The sequence below is a fragment of the Lynx canadensis genome, chromosome F2 (genome assembly GCF_007474595.2).
Source record: "Lynx canadensis isolate LIC74 chromosome F2, mLynCan4.pri.v2, whole genome shotgun sequence".
Classification (NCBI taxonomy): Eukaryota; Metazoa; Chordata; class Mammalia; order Carnivora; family Felidae; genus Lynx; species Lynx canadensis.
The window spans coordinates 6,892,681-6,906,515 of NC_044320.2; the positions used below are offsets into that span (position 1 = coordinate 6,892,681).

A 13,835-nucleotide genomic window follows, 5' to 3' on the forward strand; every position below is an offset into this window, starting at 1 on the left:
TAAAAACTAGTAAGCAAGTACTCGAAAATAAGTAAATAACAAATGCATAAATAACCAACAAAAAGAATAATGAGTGTATGTGAAAGGAGCAGGGAGGAGCCAACTGAAAGAGCTCTCAATGGCCAAAGTTGAAACAATCCAAGAAAAAAAAAAAAAAAAAAGCAGTACTGGATTTTAACCGGATGTATAAAATGTAGAAATGTGCAAAAGTCTACACTGACATAAACAAATGACTGAAATAATAATGGGAGAGAAGAGAAACATCTTCCGATAATTTATGTAGATATCCCACCCGTCAAAGGGGGGCGGGGGAGGAGTAACTGTAAATGGGAAACCCTTCAAGTATGACCTCAGCCAGGTTACCAAGGCAACGTCAGCAGTACTATGTCATGTGGACAGTATGAACCCTCAACATGTGATGAAAATGACACTTCACCTTTGTGGTTTTTGTCCCTGAAACCGTAAGGCCAAGCTGATCTGGAGAAAAAATATTAAACCAATCCCGAACGAGGGACATCTTACAAAAACCTGGCCAGTACTTCTCAAAACTTTAAGGTCATCGAAAAGATGCAAAATCTAAAAGACTTTTTCACTCTTAGGTAACTTGTATTATTCCTTTTATACATATTATAAATTAGGTCTTTTTGTTCGTCCTAGGCCATAAAAATTGGCACACCAAAAGTGGTGGTCAAGAGAAAGGACACTGAAGTCAGATCTGAATTCAATTTCTGGACTGCACCTACTGGCTCAACTTCTGTCTTCCAGCTAATGTTCAAACTAATCAACAGTCTAGACTTTCCAAGCCAGTTTCCTCCACTGCCAAGTGAGTTATACAACCCATTTCTTAGTGGTAACAGTGCAGGAAAATGACACAAGACACAGAAAGTACCTAAACACATCCCCTACTCAATCAAGATCAACAATGTATATAAATTTTCAATCACTCTGAACAGCAATGATGATGACACTATAATTTCTATAGTCTTACTCATCTTTTTATATGCAGTGTATATCTAGAAAACGCTTCAATGTGATTAGAGAAAAGAATAATTTCTACGTATAGCACATAATTCCTGTGTGATATTTCATTTAATCTGAGTATATTCAAACTAATTAAGCCTCCTGCTTCCTTAGCTAATACCCCATCCCTGCCATCCAAGTTAGCATATGGACCACAAAATATTCAGCATGTTTTCTGAATCTATGAATTTATGTTTTCCATCAAACTGAAAGGCACAAATTTATATATTCAAGAAGCTCACAATTCTTTCCCAGCATCACAACATCGTTTGTTTATGTGCCCTCGGAGTATATGGAATCATACTAAAATATCTGTAGCAGAATTTCAGACAAGTCATTTGATGTATGTAGCTCTTGACACTTATCTATGGAAGATCCTTTGAAGATTCCTTTTTTTAAATATTTATTTATTTATTTATTTATTTATTTATTTATTTATCTATTTAAGCAATCTCTATACTCAACGTGGGGCTTGAACTCATGACCCCAAGATCAAGAGTGGCATATGCACTCCACTGATTGAGCCAGCCAGGTGCCCCTGAAGATTAGTTTTTAAGTATGACATTCCATGAGAATTGTGTGGTTTTAAGCCCTCACCCCCCCACCCCCCCCAGCGAGAGGAAGGCGTGAGGGAAAGAAGCGTACAAACCTAAGAGTCTGACCACGCTGCGGAGGACGCACAAATGCTACAAATGAAGCTCTGGGGACAGATTAACAGCAGGACTGCTGACATGGGGACAAGGATGAGATCCTGATAATCAGTGGGGGCTTATTAATTTTCTACTAGAAAACTTGGTTCAAATTGATAAAATCAGGTTGCTACACTGATCAGAATGAGGCTAACAAGAAAGCAGGAAGATCTCACATCTGAACAGAAAGTTTCATGAGCAGAGGAACAGGTGTGATTGCCAACAGTTCTTTCTGTTTGCCTTCTTCAGCAGCGTGGCCCTGGTTTCTGCTTGAACTCGGATATGGAAATAGTCTAGAAAGGTTGTCAACAGGTACCTTTGCGGGAAGAGTGCTTTGAAGGACTGAATACAAAGGTATGGATGAATCAGGAACTAATTATTTATAGATTCATAATCTATAGATGAACCTATAGATTGTTGATAGGTTTTAGGATGTGATGAAAAAGCATAGGCTTTGAGTTCCAACGTATCTATACTCTCAAATCTACTGTCAGTTAGTTGCTGAGCCCAGCTTTCTACCCATAAAGCGGCGTCAACGGCATCTAGCTCTTGCAGATGGTCGTGAGGTTTACCCACGCGGTATATAAAGTGCCTAGCTTAACATAGGCATGTAGTAAGTGGTAATTATTACGCAGACTTCCACTTGGATTCTGAATTGGGAGTCCCGACACCTTCCTTCGGCTGCGCACCAGAGGACGAGAATGGACGAAGGTACAGCTCATCACCCGGTGAGCACCAGTGAGCACCTTTATGTACCCTCCATGCATTTAGCAGAGATGATGCAGACTGGGAGAGAAAGAGCATAACCATATACTATCGTCCTGTTTGGCTTCTGTCTAGGAATCTTATGGGGAGCAAAAAGTAGAGGGTGAAATGGCGAATTTGGTGGCGGGAGCCCTGGATGATGAGGCCGGCCCCGGCTGACCACAGGCTGGGTGCCCGAGGGAGCCAACGGCAGCGTCCTACTTTGGTACCACGGGTATCACAGTGGGAAGCAGACCTGCCCAGAGAGCTGTCATCTGAGGCCAACGCCCTGATGCACCAGCGACCGCAGGGATAATTTATTTCTCCGAGAGACTCCTTAACAAACACATTGACAACTTTTCTTCATCCCTGGGGTTTTCTGAGAGTGAAGCTTAATCATTCCAAGACTTTTCTTTCTTGCCAGAGGTTGACAAGTGAGTGAGAGGCTAGATAAAAGGAAACAGGGAGCAGAGCCTGCAGTTAGGATCCCTCAGAACGTGCAAGGGAAATCGTCAGAGCCAATGAAGACTGACGCTTCCAGAAGCCTCTGGCAGCCCTTATTCTTTGCACCTTTAGTAATGATCTGAAATGTGTTTCTAGGGCAGTTCACACACTTCTTGAGCGTCCTCGTCACCCAGGACTTGTGTCAGGGCAGAGTCGGAGTCGGTAGTTCTAGGCTGGGGACTATTATCCTGCATTTCCGAGAAGCTCTCAAGTGCTGTTGCTCCTGGTTTGAACCCAGAAGTGACAGACCTGTTACTAAACCCAACGGCTACCACTTTATTCTGCGATCCATCCAATCTCCAATCTGTTTTGCTGTCCTACATTGTACAGAGTATAAAATAAATCTAAGGCAATTTGTTTCTTCTCCAACAAGTTACCAACTGGTTATTATTGACAATATAAGACAGTGTGTGAGAAGCAAAATCTCTCATAAAGTGCAAGAAATGTGTCCATCTTCCCTTCCATCCCTGAAGACAGAGAGCTCACTCCTTACTCTGAAGCCTGTCACTGTCTTCCAGCTCTGTTGGCATGTTTTTACTTTTCGTCCTTATTTAAAAATAAAAACAGTGAAAGTCTCTATCATTTCTAACTAACAGCCCTATTTCTTTCGGCCTCTGGCACTATCCAGGGCAAGTCTTCTTCCTGTCTGATGACAATGAATTGATAATGAAGGCGCTTCAGGGAGATGTGTACTTTGCCCAAGGTCCTCCAGAAGAATTCAACTTGTAGTGTGGGATCATTGTGAGGAATCAGAAAAGAACTTATGGCACGGTTCGGGCTTGAACGGGACATGAAAAAAATCAAGCAGGGTTTGGATTAGCGTGTGCTCGGTGTTCTAGCTCCATTTTACAGCCAAGGAAACGAGGGCTTAGCCCGGGAGAAACGCCCTGGCTTGAAAGAGCCACGAAGCCACACTCTAACTCCAAGCCAACTGTCCCCCATCTTTCTGCTTTCCAGTCTTGGTCCCTCTGCCTGGAATGACTTCCTCTGACACTCTCCTGTCTTATTCCTTTACCTCCACCCTAAGTTGTTCACACCCACATTCCCCATTTAAAATTCCTTGCACCCTCATTTCTATTTCCATCGCACTTGCTTTCACCACCCCCTACCCCTATTGACGCCACTCTGTCTAATTACCTATTTCTCTGACTTACACTTGTTCACTTTCTGGACGTCAAAATGATGACTTAGCCACCCCTGTGACGTCAACCCCTGTCACAGAAAGTGCTCCAAGAAAACCTGTGACGTTGAACGACCTGACAGCAGGAAGGGACTGACTGATTTTCAAAGAGGAAGGCAGATGTTCAAACCTCTGGAACCCCGGGCGTGTGGGAGTATGTTCCACGGCTCAGGAACATACTCGCCAGATGCCGTCCGCCCGAAATGGCCTCTGCTTCTCAGGACATCTTGTCCAACGTTATGGTCAGAAAAACTCTGCCGGCAAACTGGGGGTCAGAACCCTTCCTCCGGCGGGCCCTGCAGCCTACAGGAAGGCCCAGAACGTTTATCGGGCCTTAGGCTGCACCTGACACGTACGTGGTCGGCCACGCCGTCACCAGGAGAACCGCGCGCGGCTGCTCTTCTCTGCCCGTCCCTGGCTGGCTGCAGAGTTACAAGCTCTTGCGGGGAAGTTCTCACACTACTCGCAACATTATTTGCCTTGCTCGTTGTCTTCCCGAAGCCCATTAAAAGGATCTGAAAAGAAACCACCCATTTTCTCCTTTTGTTTCCCCTGAATGAGCTCCATTATGGCCACGCACTAATACGCCATCAGGGACCCCTGGAAGAAAAAGCCAGTGAGTGGATGCTGACAACGGAGGGAGCAGCTCAGCGGGAGAAAGGTGGTAGAGCTTATGGCAACGAAAGCAGAGAGACTCATTTCCCAGCAAAGTCCCCTAGGATCCTCTGCCCGGAAGTGGGGTACATGTGTCACGTACCAATGCCCGGGTTTTTATTACACCAGAAGGAAGAAGGGAAGGTGACTTCTGTTCTGACCAGTTTGGTGGTAGAATGTCCTGAGAAGGCAGGGCCTTCTACTGAAATTTAATCCCAAGAAAGTTGTTTTTTTTTTTTTTAATTGAAAATGTCTATAATTTGGACCAGTAGGAAAATAAATATGCTGTCAATTTCCTATACTCACCCTTTCCTTAATCGAAAAAAAAAAAAAAAAAAAAAAAAAAGACTTCTTGGGCACCTGGGTGGCTTAGGTCGGTTGAGCGTCCAACTTCAACTCAAGTCATGATCTTGTGGGTCCGTAAGTTTGAGCCCCGCATGGGGCTCGTTTGCTGTCTGCCTGTCAGCACAGAGCCCATTTCGGATCCTCTGTCCCCCTCTCTCTGCTCCTCCCCCACTTGCACTCTCAAAAATAAACAAAAAAATATTTAAAAAGAGAACTTTTTAATTAGTAGATTAATCTAAACCATATCATATACTGGGGAAATGTTTAAGACCCTTATATTAACTATTCAGTTTTCCTAATAACGATTCTCATAACTCTACATACTATGAGGGAAAATACATCATTTTCAATCACTGAAACAATCTTTAGTATCCGTGACATCATTCATGATCGGTTTTAAAGAAGAGTGAAATCATGTGAAATCAACGTGGACAAGGAAACACAAGTGCCGGTGTCCCACCCGATCCCGCGTGTGGAGGTTATGTAGCGACCTATGCACCTGTGGCTACTTACTGTTCAACACAGCAACTGCTAAAATACGGGCCTTACGAAGACAAGACATCCGTGGAGAACAATCTAACACTGAACTACAAATAATGCCCCCGAAGCTGAGAGCTCAGACGTGTCTGACAGATGCTGAAGGCTGCGTGGGGGTCCCTGGAAACGGTCAAGTCCCATGGCCAACCTGGGAGCTTGCCACAGCTCCCAGCACCTTGGCATGTAGTCTGCAAAGCGCAATCGTAAGATTTAACGTGGGACTTCAGTCCACGAAAGGGAAGAGAGAAAGGGGCAGGTAAACCATTTACAGAAACCAGAGCTGAAAATTTTCCCAATTTAACGAAAGCTTACAAAAGGCCCCAAGGGGACTTGCGTTGGCTTTGCGGGCGCACGCGCGGTCAAAGCCACCACGTTCAGCGCCCAGTACGGAGGCACGTGTATTCACTACTCAGAAAGGCAGCTTCATCTGCTTGTTCTGCTCTTCTTCCTGCTGTTCGTGGCATCGAAGGTGGGGAGATAAGTCTGCCTGCTCCTTGGGAGCAAGGGCCAGATGGCCAGACTAAAGGTCAGTGCGAAAGCAGCACAGAGTAAGCCAGCTGTCGTGAAGAAGGGATAAAAGGGAGCATCCCCGAGGTCAGGGCGGCTCAGCTCAGACCGCCGGCGGCGGCAGGCCAGGGTGGAGAAGACCGGCCCAAAAGCGTGCTGCCCAGAGTGGCCTCAACTCTCCAGCCTCCTTCTGTGCTGGGGTCTGTGCAAACAGCTAGGGAGGAGGCATCTCACGGCAGGGTTTCTGGAGGCCCTGCACAGGATGGACTGCAAGTAAAGAAGCTTCCTTACCTCCTAAGTTAAAAAAAGGTATAAGTTTAGTTCTCTCATTTGAAACTGAAAGGAAAGGTTTTATTAAAACACATATCACTTCCCACTGCAGGATTTAATTTTAGATCATTTACATCTTTCAGCAGAAAAGCATCCTGAAGTGGTAACAGTGGGGAACATTCATGAAGACTCTCGTAATAACTTGTTCCACTCTGAAATACCAAAATGGTGATAACCACATGACCACCCCTGCAAAGCTAATCCCCTAGTACATTCAGTCAGGTGACAGCGAATTACATTAACACAAAATACTCTGAATGATCAACACTTGACCAGAATGAGCCTAAAGGACCTGCTATTGTACTGTATTCACCTAACAGCTTTTTACTGAGTGACTACTTTAGGCCAGGTCCTAGGACACAAGAGCCCTTGCAGGTTTACATTATAATGAGGAGTAACCAATGAAAAAGGGAACAAACAAGAAAGGTGGAATTCAATTTAGTAAATGCTACTAAGGAACCCAGACAGGATGCTGTAGACCAGCTCTGGGACTGGGGGATGGTGACTTTGAACAAGGTGATCAGCAAGGCTTCTCGGATACCATGCCTGTGTCTGCCTACCACCAGGTGCCCCAGGGACGAGGTGAGAGCCAGGGTAGTGAATGTAAAGGGCGTGAGAGGGAAATAAGCTTGGCCAGTTTGCCAGACAGGAAGGAGGGCAGCCTGGCCACAGTATAGGAAAACCACAAGGTCAGAAAGGGCGGGGAGAGTGCCAGATGATGATGCGCCTGTCATCGAGCCCGGCAGGAGGTTCGGGTGTTCCTGTGACAGCACAGAGAGCCACCGAGGAAACTGAAGCAGGGAGAAGACAAAAACCAACTTGGATTTTAACCAGTCATTAAGACTGTAAATGAAAACCGGACGAGCAGTGAGGCCAGATTAGGGAGGATGGAAGAAGTGATTAAGGAAAACCAGACTTATTTTAGAGGGAGAATCAAAATGGCATTATGGAGGGACTGGCTGCGGCAGAGATCTACTGGGGACTGTGCACTGCGGACACTTCTCACAAGTTTCAGGACTAGGAAGCACTGGCTTTAATGAGCATGTTTGTCTTTTATTACTTTTTTAGATATTCAGACCCAGTGAATTCCATAGCCTTGTCTTCCTCAGCTTTGGTTACAAGGAAGCTCAAAGCACAATTCAAAGACCATCTCTGCGACTGTCCGGAATAACACGTACTCTTGTGTACTAACTTTACCCCTGGGATTTTCGTAATTTTTTATCTTGGTTTCCACATCCATTTATTTTTATTCTGGGAGATGCACAAGTTATGATATGTTATTTAATGAGGAAAATTAGTAGAATATATATATATATAGACGTACTTTCATCACATCTTGTATTAAAAGTACCATCACGGGGGCGCCTGGTGGCTCAGCTGGTGAAGTGTCCGTCTTCAGCCCGGGTCATGATCTCACCCATCCTGAGTTCGAGCCCCATGTGGGGCTGTGCACTGACAGCTCAGAGTCTGGAGCCTGTTTTGGATTCTGGGTCTCCCTCTGTCTCTCTGTCCCTTCCCCACTCACACTCTGGCTCCTTCTCCAAAATCAATAAACATTAAAAAAATAATAAAATAAAATAAAATAAAATAAAATAAAATAAAATAAAAGTAACTCTATTAAAAAAAAATGCCGCCATGTGTCGCAGTAAGAATACAATGTAAGTGACAGAATCAAAGTTGTGTGGAAGAGATGCAGTGGGAGAATGGATGGAAGAAGAAACAGATTGTAGATGAAAATGCGAAGGAAGGATCAAAGAGAGGGGAGGGGCATGGACTTGGAACGGGGCTGCCTGCGCCCCAGGCCGGCTGGCTTTGGGCAAGTAGTCACTTCCCTGTTTGTAAAATGGTGAGTTAACATAATGGCACCCACCTCACAGGGTTGTTATGAGGCTTGACCTAGTTATTGCCTGTAAAGTGCTGAGAACAGTCCTCAGTAGTAGATGCAAGGCGTTTGTTAAAATGAGTTTCGGTTTGAGACACGAAGATAAGTAGGCTATAAACAAGTGAGGGGCTGAGAGAAGACACATAACTCTGGGCAGAGAACAGTGAACAATGTGGGCAAAGGCAGGAAAGGGCGTGAGCTCCAACTTCATGCAACAAGCCGTTTCCAGCCCAGGGTTGAACACACAGGAAACAGGGCAGAGCAATCAATACAGACATGTGGAGCGAGGTCTTCAGAAAAAATACAGAAGGGTTTCGAGTACCTCTTCTAGGAACAGGAGTTTTACACTGAAAAAAGCAGGGTATTTGAAAGACGTGTTACCGAGGAAGCCCATAATCAAATGCAGGAGAGAAAGCTCTGCCCAGAGCCGCGCGCTGACCAGCCATTACCCCGCCGCAAACTAGCGCAGGGTTGCATCAGAGAACATTACCTGTCAAGACAATGGAGAGCCTTGAAATGGCAACCGGCCTACATGCTGTCATCAAGAGGGACAGTTTTTCATCTGGGCGGCCTGTGGTGTTTCTCCAGACACCATACGCCACAAAACAGAGAGCCTCTGCCCTCCTCATCTGTTCCTAACATTTTCAACTTAATTCAACACCTGACAACTAAATTAGAAATTATCTTCTGTAAAAACGGTAGATGTGGTTTAAGGAACACAGCATCCCTAAGAAGTGTCATGAACAGTGGCACTGGGTGTGCACTCTTCTCTACGCTCTCTATTCCGGACACCCGTGCTGCGACTGTCGCCTTCTTTAGAAAAAGGGCCTTTGCAGAGGTGATAATCGGGCAATCTTGAGATGGGAAGAGTACCCTGGATCATCCAGATAGGCCCTAAATACCATCACAGGGAAGAGGGAAGCACACGGGGATCAAAGACAGATGTGACAGAAATCAACACGCAGTTGGAGGGAGACACCAGAGGCACGCGGCCACAAGTCAAGAAAGATCAGCAGGCACGAGACACTGGAAGGGACAAGGAAAGGATTCTCTTCTAGAGGGGGGACACTAACACCTTGACTGTGGTCCGACAATACTGATTTTGGACATGTGGCCCCCACAACTGTGACCAATCTCTACTGTTTAAAGCCACCATGTCTGGAGTAATTCATCACGGCTACCACAGGAAGCTAATAAAGCAAGGACGGACAGTTGCCCCTTCAACATGGGTTCCAACTGTGTGGATCCACTGATGTGTGGATTTTTTCAAGAAATAATACATTTACACTACTACTGCTGTCTCTTCCTCATGAATTTCTTAACAACGTTTGCTTTTATCTAGCTTATTTTATTGTAAGAATACAGTATTTAATACATATACAAAATATGTGTTAATCAACTGTGCTGTCGTTACGGCTTCGCAGCCAACAGTGAGCTATTAGGAGTTAAGTTTTCAGGGAGTCAAAAGTTATACATGGAGTTTTGACTATGCGAGGAATCAGTGTCCTTATCCCCCACATTGGTCAAGGGTCAACTGTAATTTCTTATGATTTGAAGTAAATTTAATGACAGAAGAAATGAAAACGAAAGGGATTTACCACTTACTGAACACTCACATAAGTTATCTCATTAAACCATCAACAGCAATCCCATTATTATTAGCCTTTTCTTATAGAGAAAACCCACTTGGCACCGTGAACAGATCTGTTTATTTCACACTGCAATAACGTCTATTTGTAATTACGCTCGTTGACCAGGGCCTGATCGACAACACTCAAATAAAAACACTGATTTTTCATTGTCTCAAATTAACTTGGAGACATAAAAGAATGCTACTTTAAATTATTTCATGCATAATTGTATCTGAAAAAAAAAAAAATATATATATATAGTCACCAGTGAAAAATCTGTGTCACTTCTTCTTTTGGGTAAAAAATTAAAAATAATTCTCAAATAAATCTGAGACAGCCATTTCTCAATACATGGTTATGTTTAAATTGTTTCATGAATTCACTAGGCATTTTCGTATTAAAAAGTCATCAATCCAGAGACAAAAAAAAAAAATTCTGTGTGTGTGGACCAACTCGGGAGTTTTCAGATACCACAGAGCATTCCCAGTGAATAAAATGACAAGCTCATGGACACCCCACTTGGTGCCTGACATCGTGCTCCACACTGGAGATGTGGCAATGAACCAGCCTAATCTTGTATTCCATGGGGAAAGCCCTTGCTTCCATTATCTCAATTTGCATTATCAGTGCTATTACCTAAAATAAGATTCATTTTAAACAATCACAAACTTAACGTTAGAGTGATAAATAAACTTGTCTACAGTCATCAGCCGGTAAGTAGTAGAGGTTATGTTTAAACCCAGAAATATCTCAGTTCAAACAAAGGGAATCCCCTCAATATGACATCATAATGTCTGAATATATCCTTAAAGTCTCTGTACTGATACACTGATAGAGCTGTTTGACTATTAATAAAAAAAAAAAAAAAAAAAAAAAAAAAAAAAAGATTAAAACGGTTGCCATGGTACCCAATTCTAACAACAGGAAAAGTAAAGTCAATGAATTGCACCGACCTGGTTACTGCTGGGGCTGGTACACCTCTTGTACGCAAGGTGGGTTTTCCTCGAACAACTGGGACGTCCGCGTTTTCTGAACCACCATTCAAATACGTCAACTCTTGGAGCTGTGCTTGCCTGATTTCATCATTATAGTCCTACACAGAAGACAGAAGACAACATAATTCACCTCATGTGAAAAATACAAACGTACTTAGGACCAGAAAAATAACAATATTTAATAGAAAAAAAAAAAGGCAAGGAAAATAGCTGACTTCGTAAGATTTGAGTTTGTTGAAATGAAAACGCATCAATCAATTGTAAAAAAGGAAAAAAAAAAAAACAACAGAAAACAAAAAACCCCAGCAATTTCCCCAAGCTAAAATTTTCTACAGTCAGCCATTACTCCTTGTGTGGGGCATACTTTCCAAGTGAGATAGTTATAATAAAATTAAGATACCATATACAGACAGACACGTGGCACTGTTATTTACAACTCAATTCAACTCATAGTTACTGAGCATCTGTGAAGTGCAAACTAACAAAACCAGAGAAGCAAGCCAGGGTCTCTGCAGCCAATGAGCTTACACTCTAACAAAGGAGGAAGGCATACATACAACATGATAGCTTTACTAAAATTAAGAGCCACATGTACACATTCTTTTTGTACAATTCCATTTGGATATTATACTAGAAAAAGGTACCATTTTCAAAACTGAATACATTTTATACTTGGAGGCTTGCTCTTCTTTGTCTTATTCTCTAAATATTCATCTGAGGAACCCTGGGAGCAATCCCTGATTCCTCCTTTCCTTAATACCTCCAACTCCATTCAACAGTCATCAGGAAAGACATGTAATAAATAAACAAAAGTCATCTGTTTCACAATAGAAAGTTCGATCTAAATGGTATCTAACTTAAGCTGTGGTAGTAAGAGTAGGTTCTCTATAAGATGTGTCATCTAAGTATGAGTGGGAACTAATTACCAGAGGAGGGGCTATAAAATACTCTAGATGGGAGGAAAAAATCATATTTTAAGACCCTAAGAAATGGTGTGTAGGGAACTGGAAGAAGTGCTACATGGCTGAAATATAAAAATAACTTGGGGGGGGGGGGGTAGTGTACAGGGAGGCTGGTCTCAACATGGAGTAGAAAGCAGAAACCAAATTCAACAAAACCTCAAGTCATTTTAGGTATAACTTTAAAGGTTTAGAACTAAGGGTACTAAAAAGCATTTAACAGTTTTAAGGAGGAGAGCTGCATACCTAGATTTGTGTTTTAGAAATAATTATGATCATATATGCCAACAAATTAGGTAACGAAGATGACACCGTGACATGGATGGATCCTAAAAAGTCACAAATTACCAAAAGTGACTCAAGAAGAAACAGAAAATTGGAACAGATAAGCAAAGAGACTAAATTAGTACAAGATAAATAAATGTCTTGCAAATTTGAAGGCCCACAAGACTTCAATGGTGAATTCCACAATTAATGCTAATCCTTTACAAACTTCCAAAAAAATTAAAGAGGAGGGAGCACTCCCTCACTCTTCCTACAAAGCCAGTATTGTCCAAGTACAAACACAGACAAAGACACTACAAAAAAAGAAACCTATAGATTAATATTCTGATGAATATAGATGCGGAGGCTCTCAAAAAATTACAAAGCCAAATCCAGCAGTATAAACAAGATAAAAGGGAGGACTATACATAAGAACCAACTAAAACATACTCGAATTGCTATTTTGGTTTAATACCTAAAAATCAGCTAATGTAATACCATAAGAAGAGAATGAAACAACAACAACAACAAAAAAAAAACGATCATTTTAATACAGAGAAAAAACATCTGAGAGAAGAATCCAATACATTTTAATGATAGAAACACTCAACAAACTATAAAAAACCCACAGTTAACATTATACTTAATAATAAAAAACTAAAAGAATCATCCTAAAATGAAGACCAAGACAAAGATGTCTACTGTCACCACATCTATCCAACATTGTACTCGAGATTCTAGACAGGACAACTATGTAAGAAAAAAAAAGTAATAGTGCTCAGATTGAAAGGGAAGAACTAAAACCATCTTTGTTCATATATGGTATGGCATAATCCTATGCAAAGAAAATCACAAAGAATCCACAAAAGCATTATTAGAGTTGATAACTGTGTTTCACAAGGCTGCAGGATATAAGATCAATATACAAAATCGATTTTATTTCTTTCCACTAACAATGAACAACACAAAAGTAAAATTAAGAAAATTCCATTTAGAGTAGCATCATAAAGAATAACATACTCGGGAATAAATTAACAAAATAAGAGCAACATTTATATACTGAAAACTACAAAATATTGTTGGGAGAAAATTTTTAAAATCTAAGTAAATGGAAAGATATCCAATATTCATGGCTAGATGGACAATATTCCTACTCTGCTTTCCCACCTCCCAAATTGATCTACAGAATCAAGGAAAACCCTCTCAAAAATCCCAGCTGGTTTCTTTGCTAAAACTTATATACGAAAATCCAAGGGACCTAGTATATCCAAAACAATTATAAGAAAGAATAACAAAGTTGGAAGACTGATTATGTTCCCACATCAAAACCTCCTACAAAGCTACAGAAATAAAGACTGTGTAGGGGCGCCTGGGTGGCTCAGTCGGTTAAGCGTCTGACTTCGGCTCAGGTCATGATCTCATGGTTTGTGAGTTCAAGCCCCGCGTCAGGCTCTGTGCGGACGGCTCAGAGCCTGAAGCCTGCTTCGGATTCTGTGTTTCCCTCTCTCTCTACCCCTCCCCTCTTGTTCATGCTCTGTCTCTCAATAATAAATAAAAACATTTAAAGAAAAGATTGTGTAGTACTTACTGGCTC

General features: G+C 42.2%; 1 protein-coding gene across 1 annotated transcript in view; it reads right to left on the reverse strand.

Annotated features, from left to right (window-relative positions):
- Positions 1–13,835, reverse strand: part of KHDRBS3 (KH RNA binding domain containing, signal transduction associated 3) — a 127,777-nt gene that overhangs the window by 74,721 nt on the left and 39,221 nt on the right. Inside the window, exon 6 of the mRNA XM_032591973.1 lies at positions 10,977–11,116. Coding sequence (XP_032447864.1) covers positions 10,977–11,116 — 140 coding nt within the window. The remainder of the gene's footprint in view (positions 1–10,976; positions 11,117–13,835) is intronic.